The following is a 19,115-nucleotide window of genomic DNA, read 5'->3' as shown; positions in this document are numbered from 1 at the left end:
TGGAGCCTTACTGCACCTTTGACCTTTATTTAAGCAATGAATGGATTTTTTCATCTTTTATTTGCCTCTAAGGAAGAAGCAGGATATCAGACCTTATAAAGGCAAAAACAAAAACAAACAAACAAAAAACAAAAAACAAATAAAAACAAAAAACAAAAAAATCATTCTTTCTCCTCACTTCAATAGTGTAATCTAGGTCTGGGGATATACCTCAGTTCATAGGATGTTTGCCAAGCATGCAGAAAACTCTTAGTTTGAGTCCCAGCACTGCATAACATTATTACTTATAGACTATGCAGGTAATTCCAGCACTTGGCATCCAAAGGGTGAGGGGGGTACACGTGAATGATGGAGATGAGAGGATCAGAAGTTTAAAGTCATCTTTAGCTGCATACTGAGTTCCAGGTCAGCCTGAGATATATAAGATCCTGTCAGAAGATGAGGAAAAAATAAAGAAGACAAAAAGGAGAGGGAAGAAAAAGAAAATTTAGTCTCTAAGATGCTAAAAACCAAAATGGTCAAGGAAATAATCCTACAACTGTAGGCTCTTCCTCTCCATCCTGAGAAAACAGGCCTTTCTTGTCCAGAACTGTATAAAATGGACTCTTCCTTTCACCAGGTACCAGGGACTCAGAGGCCACCAGCTGTCACCTTAGGAAACTTAGGAAAGGAAATTTTCCATTCATATTCTTGCCTTTGCAGAATTCTCAGCTGTCAACACATGAGCATGGGTCTGAGCCAACTTTGATGTGTTAAGTAAAAAGTTTAACATTCTGATTCTATAGCCTCAGTGCTGATACCAGCTAATCAACCTTTCTATGTGCACCTGCTGGATGTGGCCTTTGGAAGAGGGGCACCTCCTGCACAGTATGACATATCTACAGTCCCAGACTTTGGGAGGCTGGGGCTAAAGCATTATCAGTTCATGGCTGTGTGATAGGTAGGATCTTGTCTTTGACAAAGGGGGAACCTATAAGAACAGCTCAATTTATTAAGTGCTTGCTGAACAAACAAAAGGACCTAAGTTTAAACCTCAACATTCATGCAAAAGATAAAAATAATAATAAAAGAATCCTGTGTGGAGACCTGTGTTGGTAATCCTTGCACAGGGGAGCAGATACAGGTAGATTCTTGGAATTCACTGTCTATGACCCAGCATAGCCAAGTGAGGGTACTTCAGGCAGAAACTCAGAAACCAGCTCAAAAACCAAATGGACATCTGAGGAGTGGTCCTGAGTTTGACCTCTGTTTTCATTCAGTACAACACCCACACAGACCCCTGCCCTGAGCCCCAGCCCCACTCACACACATGAGAGTGTTAGATGAAAACTCACACTCAGGGGAAAAATGGTCAAGTTCTGGTATGGGAAAAGAGAAGTCACTGGCCCAGAGCCACAGAGCTGGGAAGGGACAGATGTAGGACTAAGTTGTATCCGACTGAGTTAAAACACAAGTTCTTTGACTGGATTCAGTGGTTCTCAGCTTGAGCCAGCCTCATCTCCGGCCTTCTGAAATTTTTACTCTGGTTCCACATCTGTTCTGTTCCCAGATGTGCCCCGTTCCTTCCGTTCTGCTCCAGGCTGATGTGCACGCAAGTTGTTTCTCACAGTCACGACCCTCTTCCTCAGGGCTGATTGCGACCAGTCTTTTGATCCCAGCATAAGCCCCATTACCAGGAAACCTTCCCAACCCCCATCTGGATCAGTAACTGCCCTCTTCTCTGCTCTGTGGCTAGTCTTATCCATTCCTGAGTCAAATGCACACATGTCCATCCCTGTGTTTGATCCTCTAAACTCCTGGGAGCTTTCAAGATCAGACATTATATCTGATTTATCTCTGAGTTCTCAGACGATGTGTGGTTCTTAGAACATATGACTGGTGGGTATGCATTAGACTAAGATTGACTGAACTCCCAATGGGTCAAACTCCAATAAAAATTCCAGCCTTGTAATTCCTTACTGATCACTCTAGGCAGACATTCCTGAGTCTGAGTAACTGATCTCTGTTCTTTTTATTTATTTGTTTGATTTTTTTTAAGGCCTGGCATTGGGAAGTGGATGTGGGAAGAGTTGCAGAAGAACATGATCAAAACACACTGTACAAAACTCTCCAAGAACTAATTTAAAAGAATTTTTAATGCCTGGCCTATGACCTCACTTCCCAAGCTTACAGCTCACCAAGGCTCTCTCCCTGCCCCCATACCCTCTACCAGAAGATCAAGTGTTCCTCTCTACTCAATCCCTAGAGCAACAGGGAGCCAGAGCCAGCTTGAGAGGCAAGAAAGACAGCTAAGAAATGAACTTGGGACTGCCAAGATGGTTCAGCAGGTAAAGGTCCTTGGCATGCACTCAGTCCCTGGGAAGCACAGGTTAGAAGGGGAGAACCAATTCCTGCAAGTTGTATGTATATATAAACACATACACACACAAAAACATACACACACACAATATACACACATACATATAAACACACAAATACAAAAAGAGACATACACACAAATATACATATAAATACACACAGACCTATATACAAACACATGCTTAAATATATATACACACATAAACATACATACAAATACACACAGTAACACACATACATATATGCTAAATGCATAAATAAGTATAAACTTTAAAACTTTGAAAATAAACTTGTTCTTGATGTTGTTATCGTATTTTGTTTTTGAGACAAGGCCTCATGTACCCCAAGGATAGGCTGGAAGTTGGAATGCAGCTGAGAATGACCTTGAACTTCTAATGCTCCTGCCTCTACCTGCCCAGTGCTGGGATTGCAGGTGTATGACTTTGTAGCTGCAAGGCAAGCACCCCAGATGAACCTTGTACTGGGGCAACAAGCACACAGAAGGGCCGGTTCCATCGTTAGCACAGGAGCTGCTTCATAGTCACGTGACCAGGGTTCCAACGCTGCCTTGTCTTTTTCTAGTCTCTGCTTTACCCTAAAAGCAACTGTCATGACCTCTATCCTGGCTTCATAATGCTTCTTCCTTCAGCTCTTTATAAGTGGGATCTTACAGCAAGTATTCTTTCTGGACTCATTTTTGTTTTCCAACTTCATAGCTTGTGACAGTCATTCTTATGGATGTAATATTTTGGGTTTGTTCATTTTCATGGCTGTGGAAGAGTCATGAACATAGACCATGCTTCATATGTGGGTTGTTATAGGTGAATATTTGGCTAGTTTCTCATTCTGGTCTGTGAATGATGCATTCATGTACATGGCCTTTGGTCAATATGTGTATACATTTCTGCTTAATTGAGAGTGTAGGTTTTAGAGACAAATTTGCAGGTTTGACAGCCTTCTATCATAAGTCTTGTAATACATTATTTTGGAGTTTGCATATGCACAGTTTTGTACACCCACGACTCCTGTCTAATCTTAAATCTTCTCCCTCCCTTTCTTGCCTTATTGCACTCAGCAGAACAGCCATCGGACAGACAGTGCTGAGCATTCTTTTCTTGTTCCAAAACCTGGTTCTCACTTAGTATGCTTTGCATTTAGGGTTTTGTTTTGTTTTTAGATATTTTCAGAGTAGAGAATGAGTAGAGTTTTTTTCTATGTTTGCTGAGTTTCTTTTACCCTAAATGGGTAGTAAATGTCATCAAATGCTTTCGTGTGTCTTCTGTGAACACTTTTTAAGTATTTGAGTTTGGAGTTGAACCATGCTTGTTTTCCCAGAATAAACCTCACACACTCATGGTGTTGAGTAGCTTCCTTCGTACCCAGGTATACAATGCGCAGATATCATGTTTGGACTTTTCTGTTCATGCTCTCATCAGAAAGATGGTTTTTACTTCTTAAAAACTTGTTTTTGCATGTGCAGCAGGGTTGTGCACATGTGTGGGTGCCTGCAGGAGGGGTCAGATCTCCTGGAGCAGAAGTTACAGGTGATTGTGAGCTACTGAATGTGAAGGGAAGCAACCAAACCCAGGTCTTCTGGAAGGGCAGTGAGCACCTAATGACTGGGCCATCTCTCCAGCCCCATGTCTTCACATTTATCTTTAAGTTTGTGGTGGGTTTCTTTAAAAGTACAGCTTAACTCCTCACCCACCATTCATAGTCAGACAGACAGACAGACGGACGGACAGATGGACATGCACACATAAAAACAGATTATTCCTTTAATAGAGTTTGGTTCTAGCATTACCTTAGCAAGCCACACTGAGCTTCTAGCTTTTCTTTTATTAAAACAGAAAGTTTTCCCAAAGATAAACCGGCCTTGAGCCAAGTCCTGTTTTAGCCACTCCATGGCCATGTGTCCCCTGGCAGGTCCCAGATCCTCTCAGCCTGTTTCCTCATCAGTGACATGAGATTGTAAAGTAAACTAGACAGTTCATAAGAAGGCACCTGCCGTGGGCAGACGCCCAGTGGACCCCAGTTCTCACCACTTCCTTCTGCTGCTAAGAAGATTTCCGAACACAGTAAAACATCACCTTCCATGTTTACACAGCTCAGCTGAGGGCTAAGATTCACATGTGGAAAATGTACAGTTAGGGCAGGAGACGCCTACAATGTTCAGTAGTGCTTTGAAAAGCTTTTACATGCCAGTACCTAGATTTTGAAAATTAGGTAAATATTGTTAGAATGATCATCCCCAATGCCCCATGTTCCTCCCCTGGAAGAACTTTAAAGTTGGAGTTTTAATGGTGTGTTGGTAATGGTAATTGAACAATAGTAATCGGTGACATCTTAGTAAACATTTGGAAAAGGCAGGAATACGGCCCCTCCCACATAGAACCATGTGCACATGGAGAAGCCAGAGCAGAAGGATGCTGTCAAATACAGTTGCTCTTTCTAGAAATGTAATTCCTGTGCTGTTCACCAGCCCTCATTAAACCATCAAGCAGTCCCTAGAGCAGCAGTGGGAATGAGCGTTTGGAGTGCCCTGGAATTATGACCTTTGCCTCGGAAATAAGAATCAGGTCCTCGACTAAGCTTTAGCTATAATCAGAGAACCAATAATCAGAAATTCAGAACTGGGCTGAAAGAGCGAGTCCAGAGAAAGCTGAGCCTTTTGAACACCAAATGCTTGTGCCCCTGATGACACTGTCATACCTCTCTTGTTATTTTTAACTCCCAGAGATGATTCTGATGACAGCCATGTGTGGCATCCAAATGACCTCTGCACAAAACTTAGACTCGGCCCAAACTGTGAAGTAGAAATCACATAATGAAGTCCAGTAGACAGTGTATGTCAGGCCGGCCACTTGCTAGCAGTTAAGTTTCCAAAACTGTAGTGTGAAGTATGGTACATGTCTGCCTCACAGGATCGCTGGGAGAATGGGAGGCTACATGTTCACACCTGTGGAGCGTGTGATGTAAGGAACATGCTTAGTAAATGATGGTAGTTGCAGTGCTGATGCTGACGGATGATAATGGAAATACGGAGGCCGGGCGGTGGTGGCGCGCGCCTTTAATACCAGAACTTGGGAGGTAGAGGCAGGTGGATTTCTGAGTTCCAGGCTAGACTGGTCTACAGAGTGAGTTCTAGGACAGCCAAGGCTATACAGAGAAATCCTGTCTCGAAAAACAAACAAACAAAAAACAAAAAGCAAAAACAGAAAATAAGGACAGCATCCCTAGCTTTGGAAGCTGTATTCTTTTTACAAAAACCTACAGAGCATCTTGAACCAGCTCTTGTCTAATCAACACAATCCTTGTATGGAACCTGGGCCTACGCACAGGAGAGTAACCGAATGAGCCCTGTCCCAGCTTTAGGTTTCCCCAAAAGTGTAACCAGAGGCAAGAATTGTTTACAAGAACTGAGTGTTACCTGAGGCAGGTAATGTTTACAGAGAGCAGGGGACAAAGGATAAAGTAACCAGGAGAAGAAGACCATCAGCCTAAGGATGTGTCACTGAAGGTCACTGTATATTGGAGAAGTATAGTCTGTGGTCAAGAGCTATCTACCTTTCCAAGATGGACTTCTAGTATCTCTACTTCCTGCCCCCACCCATATGCTAAGGGATGGCTTCAGAGGTTGTCACTATCCTGTTCTCCTAGATACTTGTCCAACCGTCAGAAACAATACACTTGCTGAATGACCTCAAAGTAAGTGGTCAGAGTCAGTTTTATCATCTGTGAAGTGGGAATAATAGCAGAACCCAGATCCTGAGGTCGTTACTGGGTAATAGAAACAAATCAGTACAAAATTCCTTGGCATGGGTCCTGCCATGTCAAAAATTTCCATAACCAGTTACATGTAATCTTAAGATCTTAAGGGATCTTAAGGGAAGGTCTCCAGGGAAGGTAGGTCTGAAAGCATGCAGAGACACATGGAACCTGTCCAATTGAGCAGGGTGAAGTCTTAGAGCATTGCTCAGAGGCAGGGTCAGCAAAACTTGGGGTTCAGGCACACCAGCACCAGGGGTTCAGAAACCCACTGGGCAGATAGAGCAAGCAGTAGGATGGGAGCATCAGAATTAGTCAGGCCTGTGCACAGACAGCAGGACCCCTGACATAACTGGGGTGCACAACTGAAGCTCCTGCCTCTGGAGTTAGGTGGGGGAGTTGACAGAACTGAACTGGGTGGAGGGACCAAAGCAATGTCTCTGTGTGGAGCTCTGTGTGGCCTATGAACAGACGTGAAAGCAATGTAGGCACCCAGGGAATGAGCCTCATCTACTGAACAGTACTTAATGCTACTTAGGATAATACATCCAACTTAACGCCATGCACATCCATTTATAACCTGAAAAGGATAAAACCAAAGGGGCAAAAACTAGCCCAGAGCCTGTCAGGGATGGGTTAGTAAAGTGAGATTGATTCCGATCACATGAGAAGGGGATCCTGAGAGTGCCGTGTGTCTTCACTATGGTGGAAGGTTCCCGAAAGCACTCTGTGGTCAAAACTTGGTAGCCAGTGTATTAGGAAGGGGTCTGTCACTGAATCGAAAGCATCCTTTTATTTTAAAGAGAAATAACAAAGGCACACAATAATTGTCCTTAGATTGTTGCCAGCACCTGCCTATCTACAGAATCATCGAGAGCAGCAAAATCCTAAGCCTTGAAGACTGGGGGGGGGGATGGGGAGGGGGGGGGGAGATGGGACACGGACCACAAGGAAAACCAGGCAGGGAGGAAGGGGTGGAAACAGCTGAAGCTGGAGAGCCACAAAGACAAAAGATAGGCTGTGTGCAGGGAGAGACAAAGATGAGCTGGTGGAAGTGCTAGCCCAGAGAGGGGGCCTTGGAATTCCACTCAGAGGGAGAGACTTTTCAGTGACACAGAGCTGAAAGATGCCTCTCACCCACCCACGCATCTACCATTTCCAGAACTTTCCATCGCTTCATGCAGATATGCACTGCCATCTGTTTTCATTTCCCTTCGGCCCGAAGAACTTCCTTTAATATTTCATACGCTACAGATGTGCTAGTCATAAATCTGCTCAGCTTTCATTTATCAAAAAAAATATGCTTTGTTTTATACTCATCACTGAAGAATATTTTTACAAGGTAATAGAATTCTAAGCTGATGGGTTTTATTTCTTTTAAAAATTTAAAGGCGTCATTTCGTTGTCTCTGTGTCTACCTTGGTTTTTGAACCAGGGGGGTGATTCTTTTCTGCTTTAATTGTGATGTGTCTTTTACTGCTTTTTAATGCCTTCCTCCTTGTCTCTCTCAGAAGATGATAGCTTATACGTCTTTTCTTTCTCCCTTTACTTCATTTTATTTGGTCTTTGCTTTAATTTTAGGTGCTTTGCTTTGCTTTTAATCTGTGGTGTGGGGGTGGAGAGCTTGGGGTTTGGGGGTTGGTAATTTTTTTTTATCAGATTTTAGGAAGATTCAAGCATTGTTTATTTAAATACTCAGTCATCTCTCTATCCTATCCTGAGGACTCCATTTAAAGTGTTTATTTTCATTCCACATGTTCCTGGGACTCCAGTATGATTTTTTCCCACCTTTTGTTTTTCTTTGCTTCACTGTGAATTGCATTTCTATTACTCTCCTTTAATTTACTGACATTTTCCTTTGGCGTCTTCAAATGCAGTGTTGTTGTTTTCAAATCTAGAATTTCCGCTTGGCCTTTCAAAATATTTCTCTGCCAAGATTTCCCATCTGTTCATTCATTATATCCATCCTTTCTTTAAATCCTTGAATATTGGTAATAGCTGTTTTACAGCCCCTGTATGTTACTCCTGTCCAACTATAGCCTTAAGAACTCCTTCTATTAGCTAATTTTCTCTGTGTCTTAGGTCATATTTTATTGCTTCTACATGTGTCAAATAGTATGTGTATGTGAGTTAGCATACAGTGCACATACTATGTGCATGTGGACACCAGAAGTCAATGTTGGGTGTCTATTTCAGTCTCTTCCCTTATTTCCCAAAGCAGAGTCTCTCTGAGCCTGGATCCCATTGATCCAGCTAGGCTGGCTAACCAGTGTCTCTGCCCTTTGCTAACCCATCACTGCCACCATCACCGCCGCCCCAGCACTGCAGTCATGGATGTGCTCTGCCGTATTACACCTGGCTTTTATTAATCACTTCTTTATTGTATGCTGGACTTTGTGAAGGCTCCATTGTTGAGTGTCTGGACCTTGTTTAGAAGGCATGGGACTTTATTTTGACTAATGGTTACTTTGCTAGTGGATCTGTTTGATTCCCTTTCAAGGACTGTTTTCTGAGCTTGGTTAAGATAAGTCTAGGTAGCCTCCCCTAAGAAGACAAAGTGGAGTTTTTGTTGTTTCTGTTTTTATTTATTCCCTTTACATCCAATCGCTGTCCTCCTTACCATCACCCCTTCCCCCTTCTCTCAGAGAGCCCCCCATGAGTGTCCCACTTCACCCTGTCACATCAAGTCTCTGTGCTTCTTCTCCCTCTGAGCCAGACATCTGAGTTAGGGGAATGGATTCCAGGACTAAGTTGCTTTAAAACTAGTTTGTGCCTCTTCTTAGCCTCAGTTGAGTGCAAAGCATCTGTGCTACGGGTGGTTTAGAAGTTCTGTAGCTCCAGAGTCTGTAACCTCGGGAATATTCATTGAGCTCTTTCTCTTCTCTGCCTCTGGAGTCTTGCCTGAACACATGTGACTTAATTTGGCACGAGTTAAGGGGACATCTACACATCTCTCTGAAGCTCGTCTCTGTCTGACTTGCTTCTCTCTGGCATTTTAGCCTGTACATCCTGACTGCTTCAGCTGTGCAATCCCTGTGTACACCGCCTCAGCCAAGCTAGTCTGCATTATCCTCCATATTCCTTCACTGCAAACCAGAAAGTGTCTTTTGTAGCAACTCAGGAAAGCATGGACTCAGCTCCCGGGTTTTCCAGTCTCTCGGGGATTCGAGCCTTCACTGCCGGTTTTGAGCATCCCAAAGGAGAACTCTGTATAATCTGTTCTGTTTTATAGTTCCCTCAGAAGCAGAAGCCAAGTGAGCATAACTAGATTTATGGGTTGATTGTAGATAAAAATTAGTTTATTCTGGACAGAACTCATAGATAAGGCCTACTCAGGAGGCTGAGGCAGGGGGATCATAAATTCAAAGTCAGAAGACTGGGTCAGTGGTTGAGCTCTTACATATGTGAGGCCCTAGGTTCAGCCCTAAGTACTACAGAGACACAGAGAAAGAGGAAGCTGGGTGGATTTGTTCATTACTTTATATTGCCTTCTAGGAAAAATTAAAAGATCCTGTTAAGGCACAATTTGTATCCTTTCATGATCTTCTTGACTTCTTAGTCTCATCACAGATCATTCATTATTTATTAAACACACACACACACACACACACACACACACACATGGGCTTGGGGACCAGCAGAGATGCTACTCCTAAGAATTCATAGTTTACCAGGTAACTGTAGCTTTTTCTTATTCCTTTGCTTTTACACCTAACTTTTCCACTGGAAAAAAAATACAGTCTTTTCCCAGCTCCATATCTGCCTTGCTAACTCCTATTCCCTAAACTTTACCTCATCTGCCTCTTCCAGGAAGCCTCTAGCACCAACCATCTGGGCTTAGCGTCTGCTTTGTTAGACTTTCATATTCTGTCTGTCTCTACTGAAGTTACCTCACTCAATTCACTGTCTGGTTAGGACCAGTCCTTCCCATCCTTCCTCCTCCTCCCACTGAACATCTCAGAGACACAGAACTGACTGGTCTCAGAGTTGCCATGGCCTGGCATAGGGCTTGGCAAATGGTTTCTATAAAGAGCCAGATGGTGAGTATTTTAGGCTTTGCAAGCCAAACTACTCAACGTTGCTACTGTAGCATGAATGCAATGCACAGATAATGAATAAAATATCAAACATTATTGGAACAAAGACAGGCAGCTCTGGCTTGATGGTCCCTGGTTTAATGCATAGTATGAGCCAAGTAAGTGTTCACTGGTGGCATAAGAGGGTGCACTGGGATCTGGCTGAAGGCCTCAGAGGACGTGGAAGAGACAAATCTAATCAAATCCATTTCCTAACAACAGTTTTCTAGAATGAAAGAGGGTTGTCTTGAGCCCTTAGAGAAGGGAGAAAATGATAACTGAGTGTAGAAACTAAAAAGACAGGAAATGGAGGAAGCCCTGTTCCAGTCGGTACATGACCTTCTCATGCAGGTGTTCAGCCACACAGGGACAGGGTCCTGAAGAACACAGTGGCTTGATCTGAGTGGGTCCCTGGAGTAGCCAAGAGCAGAAAGAGCCAAAGGGAAAATGCAGGCTGTGTCCTGGGCAGCACTTAGAGACAGATTGACAGAAGCCAAGTTCTGTAGCCAAGTTCAAAGCATTGGAAATTAGGCAGAGCCTGGACCCAGGCCTAGGGGCGCAACACCAAGGCCAAGCAGAGAGTGAGGTTCAACACAACATACTCAGCTGCTGCCTACATAGTGCACGCCGCAGGATAGCTTGACATTGGTCTTGAAGAGATGTAAATGACAAGGTTGCCTAATAAAAGATAAAGTTCAGTCCTACTGAGAGAAGACAGAACATAGAGATCAGAGAAACGCTGCTAGGTGCGGCTGCTACAGCAAACTTCACAAGGGCCCAGCAAACAAAATAAAATTGGAACAAAGATGTGCTCAGAGGACCACGAATAAGGCTGAGGTTGGGCAACAGGGGTTAAATCAATCCTGTCAGCAAGAACTAAGTACATCCTTCTATGAAGCACAACAAAGAATGTAGTCCGCATCCGTCAAAGAAATAGGAGCAAGAGTTGTGGGCACATAGACACAAAGATATTTATTATAAAGACTTGCCTTACTCACTCCAGTATGAAAACTGTGAAGTTGTAAGTATGCAGCTAGTAACCTGGAGACTGGAGCCAGATAGTGGTGCAGTTCTTAATGTGTAGTTCTAGTAATCTGCAAGCCACCAGTAAACTCGAGAGCCAGAAGGACTCAGTGTTACAGCTTGAATCCAAAGCAAGGGAATGATGCCCCAGCGTAGAAGCATGTAGGCAGCGGGAAGTCTGTATTACTGCAGAATCGATCTCTGTGTTCTAATTGGATCCTCAGATGACTAGGTGGGGCCCAATCCTTCAGAGGGAGCAATCTGTTTTAGTGTATCTACCAATTCAAATGGTAGTCTCCATCACACACCCTTAGAGTTACATCTAGAATGTTTGACCAAATGTCTGGCCTCTCCATAGCCCATTCAAGTTGACATGTTAAATTAATCATCATTCAGGCCATGTACAGAGCAAGCACCTCAGAGAATCTATTTGTCGTAAAACATGCCTCCTCTAACACCAGACAGAATGCAGACGTGCTTCTGATGGATGCTGGCCTTTTAGGCATCTTCGTAAACACTGGTAATTTAGTACAAGATATGACGGCAAAAACGAGGCCAAGGAGGCTGTAAGTGTACATATTGAATACATATATTCAAGGCATCACCTGAAGTGACTTTTTAGACAAATGGACTCAGATAGCCATCAGCATCACCGATTCATATGTGTAAGCATTTCTTCCTCTCAGCTTACCACACATTTATCCCATAGAAATTTCACCTAAACTATTGGAAATACATGCTAAGACCTGCTTTATGTGACTCTTCTTTCTATTGACAAGATTGTGGGTGAGGGGTTAACTTTTCTGTTGCTATGATAAAAACACCATGTCCAAGGCAACTTATAGAAGAGTTTATTTGGGCTTACAGATGGATGAGTCTATCATGGTAACAGAGGCAAGACAGAGTAGAGAGCTCCCATCTTCAACTATAAGCACAAAGTGAAAACAGAGAAGTAGAGTGGAACCAGGCATTTAATGCCAAAGCCTGCTCCTAGTAATATACTTCCTCCAGCAAGGCTGCACCACCCAAAACCTTCCTAAACAGTGTTATGAACTGGGGTCCAAGTGTGTAAATGCTCAGTCCTATGAGGGATGATTCTCATTCAAATGGGTAACTCACAGTTGGTAACTCAAAGGCAGTGGCATCACCAAATACCCCACCTCAGATGGGTAACAACTCAAGAAAGCTGGGTCTCTGGCACCCTCTGCTTGACTTGCATGCCATTCTGCAGCTCAGTCTCCTCTCCCCAACAGTTATTACTGTTTACATAACATTGAGGGTTGAGTTTGCTAAATCTTACAGGTTTCACAAGCTTCCTGAGACTTCTAAGTTTCCTGCACTTCCTGTGTCCTACAAGCTTCCTTTAATCCTAAGGAAATAGACATACAACACTCAGACAGGTGTAGGCCCCTTGGACACTGTTGGGATGAGTGCGGGGCATGCCTGACCAAACAACTCTGCACTTTTCTGTAAGGAGAAAGGGTTAGTAATAGTCTTTGGATTTCCTCTGCCTTCAAAGACTGAGGCCCCACTGCCTCACCAGGACCATAGGGTGATGTCCTGATTATTCTGTTGAGGGATCTACAAGCATTAATCTTATCCCTTATCACCATACCTTTTAATGCCTGAGTCTTCTTTCTCTCACTTCCCTATTTCTTAGAGTTTATTTCCTTCCACCTAACTGGAATCTATTTGACCACCTCATTCTGCTAGCTCCATGCATCTGGGTCCCAGCTAGATGATTCCAAATTCAGACTTTTTTTTATACCCAGCATTCCTGTCTTCTCAGCCTACTGGTTCTAAGTGTCACTCAGTCACCTAAACACATTCCTCTTTGCCATCATGCCTTCCACAAACTGATCTGGATTTCTCCTGTCTCATTTATATTTACTTTTTGTTTATTGGTGATTTTATTTAATGGGCTTCAGCCTCAGAACAGCGCTGAGAGCTTGGTTATATCATCTTCTCTGCAGAGGGAGAAACTGAGGCTGAGAAAGATTGACTTGTTTCACTAGAGCATTCCAGAACCAAGACTAGTATATACATTGATCAGATCCCAAGAACAAGAGTTTTAATGACTTTATCAAAAATTACCTCTTCAAGATGTGTGTGTGTGTGTGTGTGTGTGTGTGTGTGAGAGAGAGAGAGAGAGAGAGAGAGAGAGAGATTTGGGATTGAACTTAGGGCCTCTTGTGTACTAGCCAGGTGAGTGCTTTCTGGGTTTCTGCGGTCCATGGTCTGCTGTCATATTGCCTCATCTCCTAGCCACCTGCCTCCACTTCCTCTACTACTGCCCCAAAGCAAATCTTGTAAGTTCAAGCAAGGAATGTCGAATTCCCCCATTTAGTCTCCTCTCCTTCAGACCCTGTCCCCTCCTGACATTGGCTGTGCCCCACCAGATATAAGATATAAAGAAGAGCTGGCCCCTGCACCAGGCTGACCTGGCAAGTTGTAGGTAATCTTGCAAGAAACTCTCTAAGTCCAGATTTCCTCATGTAAAAGAATTCTGACAGAATCTTGTGTTAGTTAATTTTCTTGTCATTATAACAACTACTAGGCAGAAGCAACCTAAGGTGAAGAGGATGCATTTTGGCTCATGGTTTTAGAGGGAATACTTCAACACTTCCATGTGATGGCTGCTGCCTATCAGTCCATAGCAGTTTGCTGACCTTCCAGATGTGGGGCCAAAAGAGAGTCCAGGCTACACCTTTAAATGTCCAACCCCAGTGATCACCTCTACTCTCCAGATATTACCTTTTAAGGATCCTGAACTCCCCAAACAGTGCCACCAGCTGAGGGCTAGGTGTTCAAACACGTGGACCAATGGGTCTCCCACCACATCACCCACCTTTCCTAGTGCTACTGACCACATAGACACTCAGAGATCTCTGTAATTAGTCCCGACTTTCTGGTTGTCTAATCTCCTGGTATTCTAACTTTCCAGTCCACTCAAGGCCCTGTTTGATTTTCTGCCTCCTCCGAGTCAAGTAGACCTGGGATTGAAGCTTTCCTCTCCCTGGTCTGTAAACTCAGGTGGGCTCCCTAAACTCTGTGGAGCTTAGGTTCCTCCTTCAGAACATGGAGATGATATTACAATGAGGATCTCACTAGGAAAGCAGAAGCCTAGCAGGTTATCTGATCCACTTATGTGTGTTGCTAAGAATCCCTGCTCCGAACCGACTACCCCACCATCTTCCTACCTGGCCTCTTTTCATCCATTTCTCTTCACCTCTGACAGCCCTCTTCCAAGCTGAAAAATATTTTCTTCTGCTCTCACTTTCTTATGGATTCTTCTTTTTAAAAATATTTGGTCTTGTTTTATATGTGTTAGTGCTTTGCCTGCATATATTTATGTACACTGAATACATACAGTGCCCATGGAGACCAGAAGAGGGTGGCAGAACCCCTGCAAGTAGAGTTATAAGAAGTTGTGTGATGTCATTTGGGAGCTGGGAACTGAACCAGAGTTCTCTGCAAGAGCAGCTAACTTTTAACCATTGAGGCATCTCTCTAGCCCCTCCCTGGGTTTTTGTGCATTCCCATTGGGCACGTGTGCTCTCTTCCTCCTCTTCCCCTTCCTGCTTCCCCTCCCCTTGGGGATATTGAGAACATTCCCATAGGTTTCTCTATCTGAAATGATGCTAAGAACAGTTTACAGCTTTCGTAGTTCCTTCAAAACCAGCCTCTGGGAGGTCAGACTTAAAACTGTTACTCCTATTTTAAAAGGGAAGACAACTTAGGATATAGCTCAGTAAATGATGCTGCATTTGCCTAGAATGTGTGAAGTTCTGGATTTTGTTCCCAGAACCATGTGAAACAAATAATAAACAAAAAATAAACACAATGGAAACTGAGGCCCTCAGAGGTTGAATGACTGGTTCATAAACACAACTCTCCGGCTTCAAGTCACCATGTGTCTTTCACTGTACCAGTCTGCACCTGAGTGACAGCTGCTCACCTGTCATGGATGCCCATTGTCACGTTGCCAACTGTCTTTCCATTGGTGCTTGCTTTGAACCTCTCCCTGGGAGGATGTGGTCTCACCCCTCCCCCAGCCGTGCACAGATCTTACTGAGCTGATGGGCCGGTGTTGAAGCTCTGCTCTGTCACAAAGTCACTTTAGGAAACTAAGACTTGCAGTGTTTAGCAGGGTGAATGCATAGAGTGAAACTTTATTCAAGAGAGTAAGAGATACAAAGACAGACCTCCTCGGGGGAGTGCCTGCTTCTCTGCACACCAGCTTCTCAACCTCGATTCCCTGGTTTTAAAGAATTTGGAGTCGGTTCTTTCAACCCCTGTGTTATTATGTGATAACGCTGATGAGCTGGATCATAGCTAATCTGCTCTTCCATCTGTTTCCCCACCCCCAGACTGTGAGTCCCTCAGGGCAGACGCCATGTCCTATTCCCATCCGTCCGTATGGCCTGCCACTGTGTTTGGTACTTAGCTAATGAAAGTTGAATAGATAAAGCAAAAAGACCCATCTGGGTCCATCTTCTGATTTCCTGTGACTGTGCTCATTTCCATTCTCTTTCTATCACATCCCATAATATATGTTTATTTTCCATGGTGAGGTAAGGGCAGGCTTCACGTCTTTCAGTTTTGAAGCCATTCCCACAGCCATGAAATGGGGAAGCCATACCTACTGAGTGTCTGTTCTGTGCCGAGGTAATGCCACACACAGTGTCTCTCTCTCTTTTTTTTTTTTTTTTTTTTTAATGATTTCACTTAACTCTCCTAATAGGTCAGTATGAAAGAGGGTGAAATGTGGCTAGATAAAGAAACTGAATCTGAGAGTTTACATAGCTAGGATATGGGAATGCTGTATGGAATCCTGTTCCCTGGCTGGAAAACTGTGTGCCTTCCTTCCTTCTATGGCTCTTTGTTTTCCAACAGCATCACAGAGCACAGCTGAGACCTTAGCTTGGTAGGAGTCAGGAACAGTGCTGAACTGAACTTGAATTTAATTGCATTGAATTAAACTGTGCCTGTGTTTCCCCAATGTTGTGGGAATAAATCCTGCCACCTTCACATTTGATTGATTGTGCAAAATGCTTTTAGAAACATGAGGTGAGAGCCCACATCAGACTCTGGGATGAAGACAGATTCCCTCGTGGAGTCTACAGCCTAGTAGAACTACAACAATAGTAAACATGGTCTGTATTACTGGGAGCACAGGAGGCAGGAGCTTCAGTCAGCCAAAGCTTCTCAATGATCACTGTCTTAGTTTCCTTTCTATTTCTGTGACAAACATCTTTGGATTACACTTCCATGTCACAGTACATCAATGGGGAAGACAGGGCAATAAAGAAAGCAGAAACTGTATGAAGGAATGCAAGCTTACTCATTTTCTTAGCTAGATGTTTTAGACAAACCAGAATGGCCTACCTAGGGAATAGTGCCACCCACCACCCACAGTGGGCTGGATCATCCTTCATCAATTAATAATCAAGACACACACACACACACACAAAGACATGCTCCTAATCTTAGGAAAATCATGAAGGAGGAAAAGAGACATCCAAGCCAAGCAAGACAGTACAGAAGGAACAACAATGTCCCTTGCATACAGGGTATTGTTGCATGTTGAATTTCAGCTAGGGCAGGCCTGAACATAGGAGGCATTTCAGTGGAACAGCATAGGGGGAGCAATAGATACTAAAGTTGTTGGTCTCTCTGTGTTTATATTACAAGCTAAAGATCATGAGGCCATGCCTTCACAAGTATACTCTTAGCGTAGATGACAGCTAAGCCTTTCTTACTGCTCAGAAAATGAATTAGAGAACTATCTGGCTACATCTCCACCTGTCTTTTCTTGAGATAAACACGAGGACTGCATTTCCCTGATGTGTAGGAAATAATGAGCACTTGGGTTGACCCACATGGTGATTTCATTTGCCTGGGTTGGGGTGCAGCTGCTATCAACAGGCTGGGAGGGTGCTATCTGGCTTTATGTAATTTCTCAATGTGCTCCTGATGTAGAAAGCCTTTGAGGAGCAATGGTTACTGTAGAAACAGGACCAGGCCCTGCTAGAATCGTTTTTGAGCATGGTAGGATGGAGTGAAGAGTTCTGTCCACTCTAAGGCATACAGCGGTTAACTAAAAATGTCACTTGGGTTTATCTAATTCAGATTTTCCCCTTCACTTGCCTGTAAATGTTCTTAATTTGAGACTTTGTAAAACCAACCAAAGAGTGGCTAAGAATTGAGCCAGTCCTATGAACTGTGTATGACTTAGTCTGTGAAATGTATGTGACTTAGTCAATAGTAAATATAGAAATATCTGTAGTCTAAAAAGAAGTCCAATGTGGTACTGGCTTTGAGTATCAGCCCTTGTTCTCCACTTCCTTAGGAACTTTGATAAACCCCTGAGCCATGTTCTATCTTGGTCCTGTTCCAGTTCTGCTGTTCCCTCACATTGTACAGGACGACTCTCCTGTTGCTTCCCACCATCCCTGCTGGTCATCATCAAGCCACCATGGACTGGCCACCTCCACACGCCCAGGCTGTCTGCCCTGTTCTCTGAATGTGACTAGCCTGCTTACCCCTCACATGGGAATGTACATAAAAGTCAGCTGAGGAAAGCCATGGCGAGCTTGAACACGAAAGCCGGGTCATGCGCACTTCAGCCCTGCTCCTTGTTCATACCCCAAGATTTCCACTCCATTCTGCTCCCTCTGCTGCACCCTTCACCCTGCTGCCTGGATGATTTATCTAAAATTCAAATGCAATCATGTTGCTCCCCTACTCAGATCCCCTCAGTGGCTTCCAGGTCCTTTCCGATGCCATCCAAACACCCGAAGCACTTAGAGCAATGCCATCTGTGAGCAGCTCCTTCTACCTCCATGGCATCTAATTCTCATTGACAGTGACACGGCAATGCTGAATGATGGCTTTCCAAGCACAGCATTAAGCTATGATCCTGAGCCTGCCAGAAACAACCCTTCCTTTCTACTTAGCCTTACAAATCTTACTAGCATTTCAAATTCCCTCATCTGCATGCCTCTTGGAGAACCCCTGAGACAGAGGGTGTCTTGGGCTGTCTTCTTGAGGTACACACTGTTCACTTCTGCAAGATTCCCAGACTCTTGGTTAGTAGACATTCTCTCTAATCACTGAGTGATGTTGGAATTAAGACAAGGCCATGCCTACTCAGTACTGGCTCCATCTTTGAACTGTTTCTCCCTCCTCCCCATCGCTGAAGAGGTTTGAATTTCCACCCTGACCACACTGATATCTATATCCTGATTGATTTCCAGGTCGGGCTAATCACTGGTCTGCCATCATTGGCGGGTCCCACTCCAAGAACTACGTGCTGTGGGAGTATGGAGGATATGCCAGTGAAGGGGTCAAGCAAGTTGCTGAACTGGGCTCACCAGTGAAAATGGAGGAAGAAATTCGACAGCAGGTAAGAACAGACTCCTAGATCAACCTACAGCAAGAAACAAGGTCAGAGCATCCCTGAGTTTCATTTTCAGGAGCTTGAAATGTGCTCTAGAGTGTGCTTGGGGTGGGGGTGGGGTCTATGGACTGAATTAGAGGTTCTCAGTTTCTCTCCCTAAACTCGAGAATCTTCCAGCTTCTGTATGCTAAACCCTGCGGTAGGCTTGCTGGAAAGGCAGACCTCTGCTCTCCTGAGAGAGAAACTGTGATTTAGGTTTCATACTATGGTTCTTGTGGGTGGAGGATAATCTTCAAGCTGTCTAAGCAAATTGTCACTTCTGAAAATAGACATTTTATGTGTTGGCATGTGGTATTTCGCAATGGTTGTCTCATGTGTCTGATAAATTCACTGATCATTAGTTATGATTGCCATGTACTGATGTGATACCAGGAGCCCAGGAGCTGCCCCGTTATCTAGGCCCCAGCATCTACTGAGGAGGTGAGGAA

The 19,115-nt window shown here is 43.9% G+C and overlaps 1 protein-coding gene across 1 annotated transcript in view; it reads left to right on the top strand.

The window, feature by feature from the left end:
* Positions 1 to 19,115, top strand: part of Spon1 (spondin 1) — a 277,312-nt gene that overhangs the window by 150,768 nt on the left and 107,429 nt on the right. The window contains exon 6 of the mRNA XM_052200940.1: positions 18,485 to 18,633. Within this exon, the coding sequence (XP_052056900.1) occupies positions 18,485 to 18,633 (149 nt within the window). The remainder of the gene's footprint in view (positions 1 to 18,484; positions 18,634 to 19,115) is intronic.

The sequence above is a fragment of the Apodemus sylvaticus genome, chromosome 1 (genome assembly GCF_947179515.1).
Source record: "Apodemus sylvaticus chromosome 1, mApoSyl1.1, whole genome shotgun sequence".
Taxonomy (NCBI): Eukaryota; Metazoa; Chordata; class Mammalia; order Rodentia; family Muridae; genus Apodemus; species Apodemus sylvaticus.
Note: the sequence above shows the minus strand (reverse complement) of the source record. Positions and strands in the feature narration are given on the sequence as shown.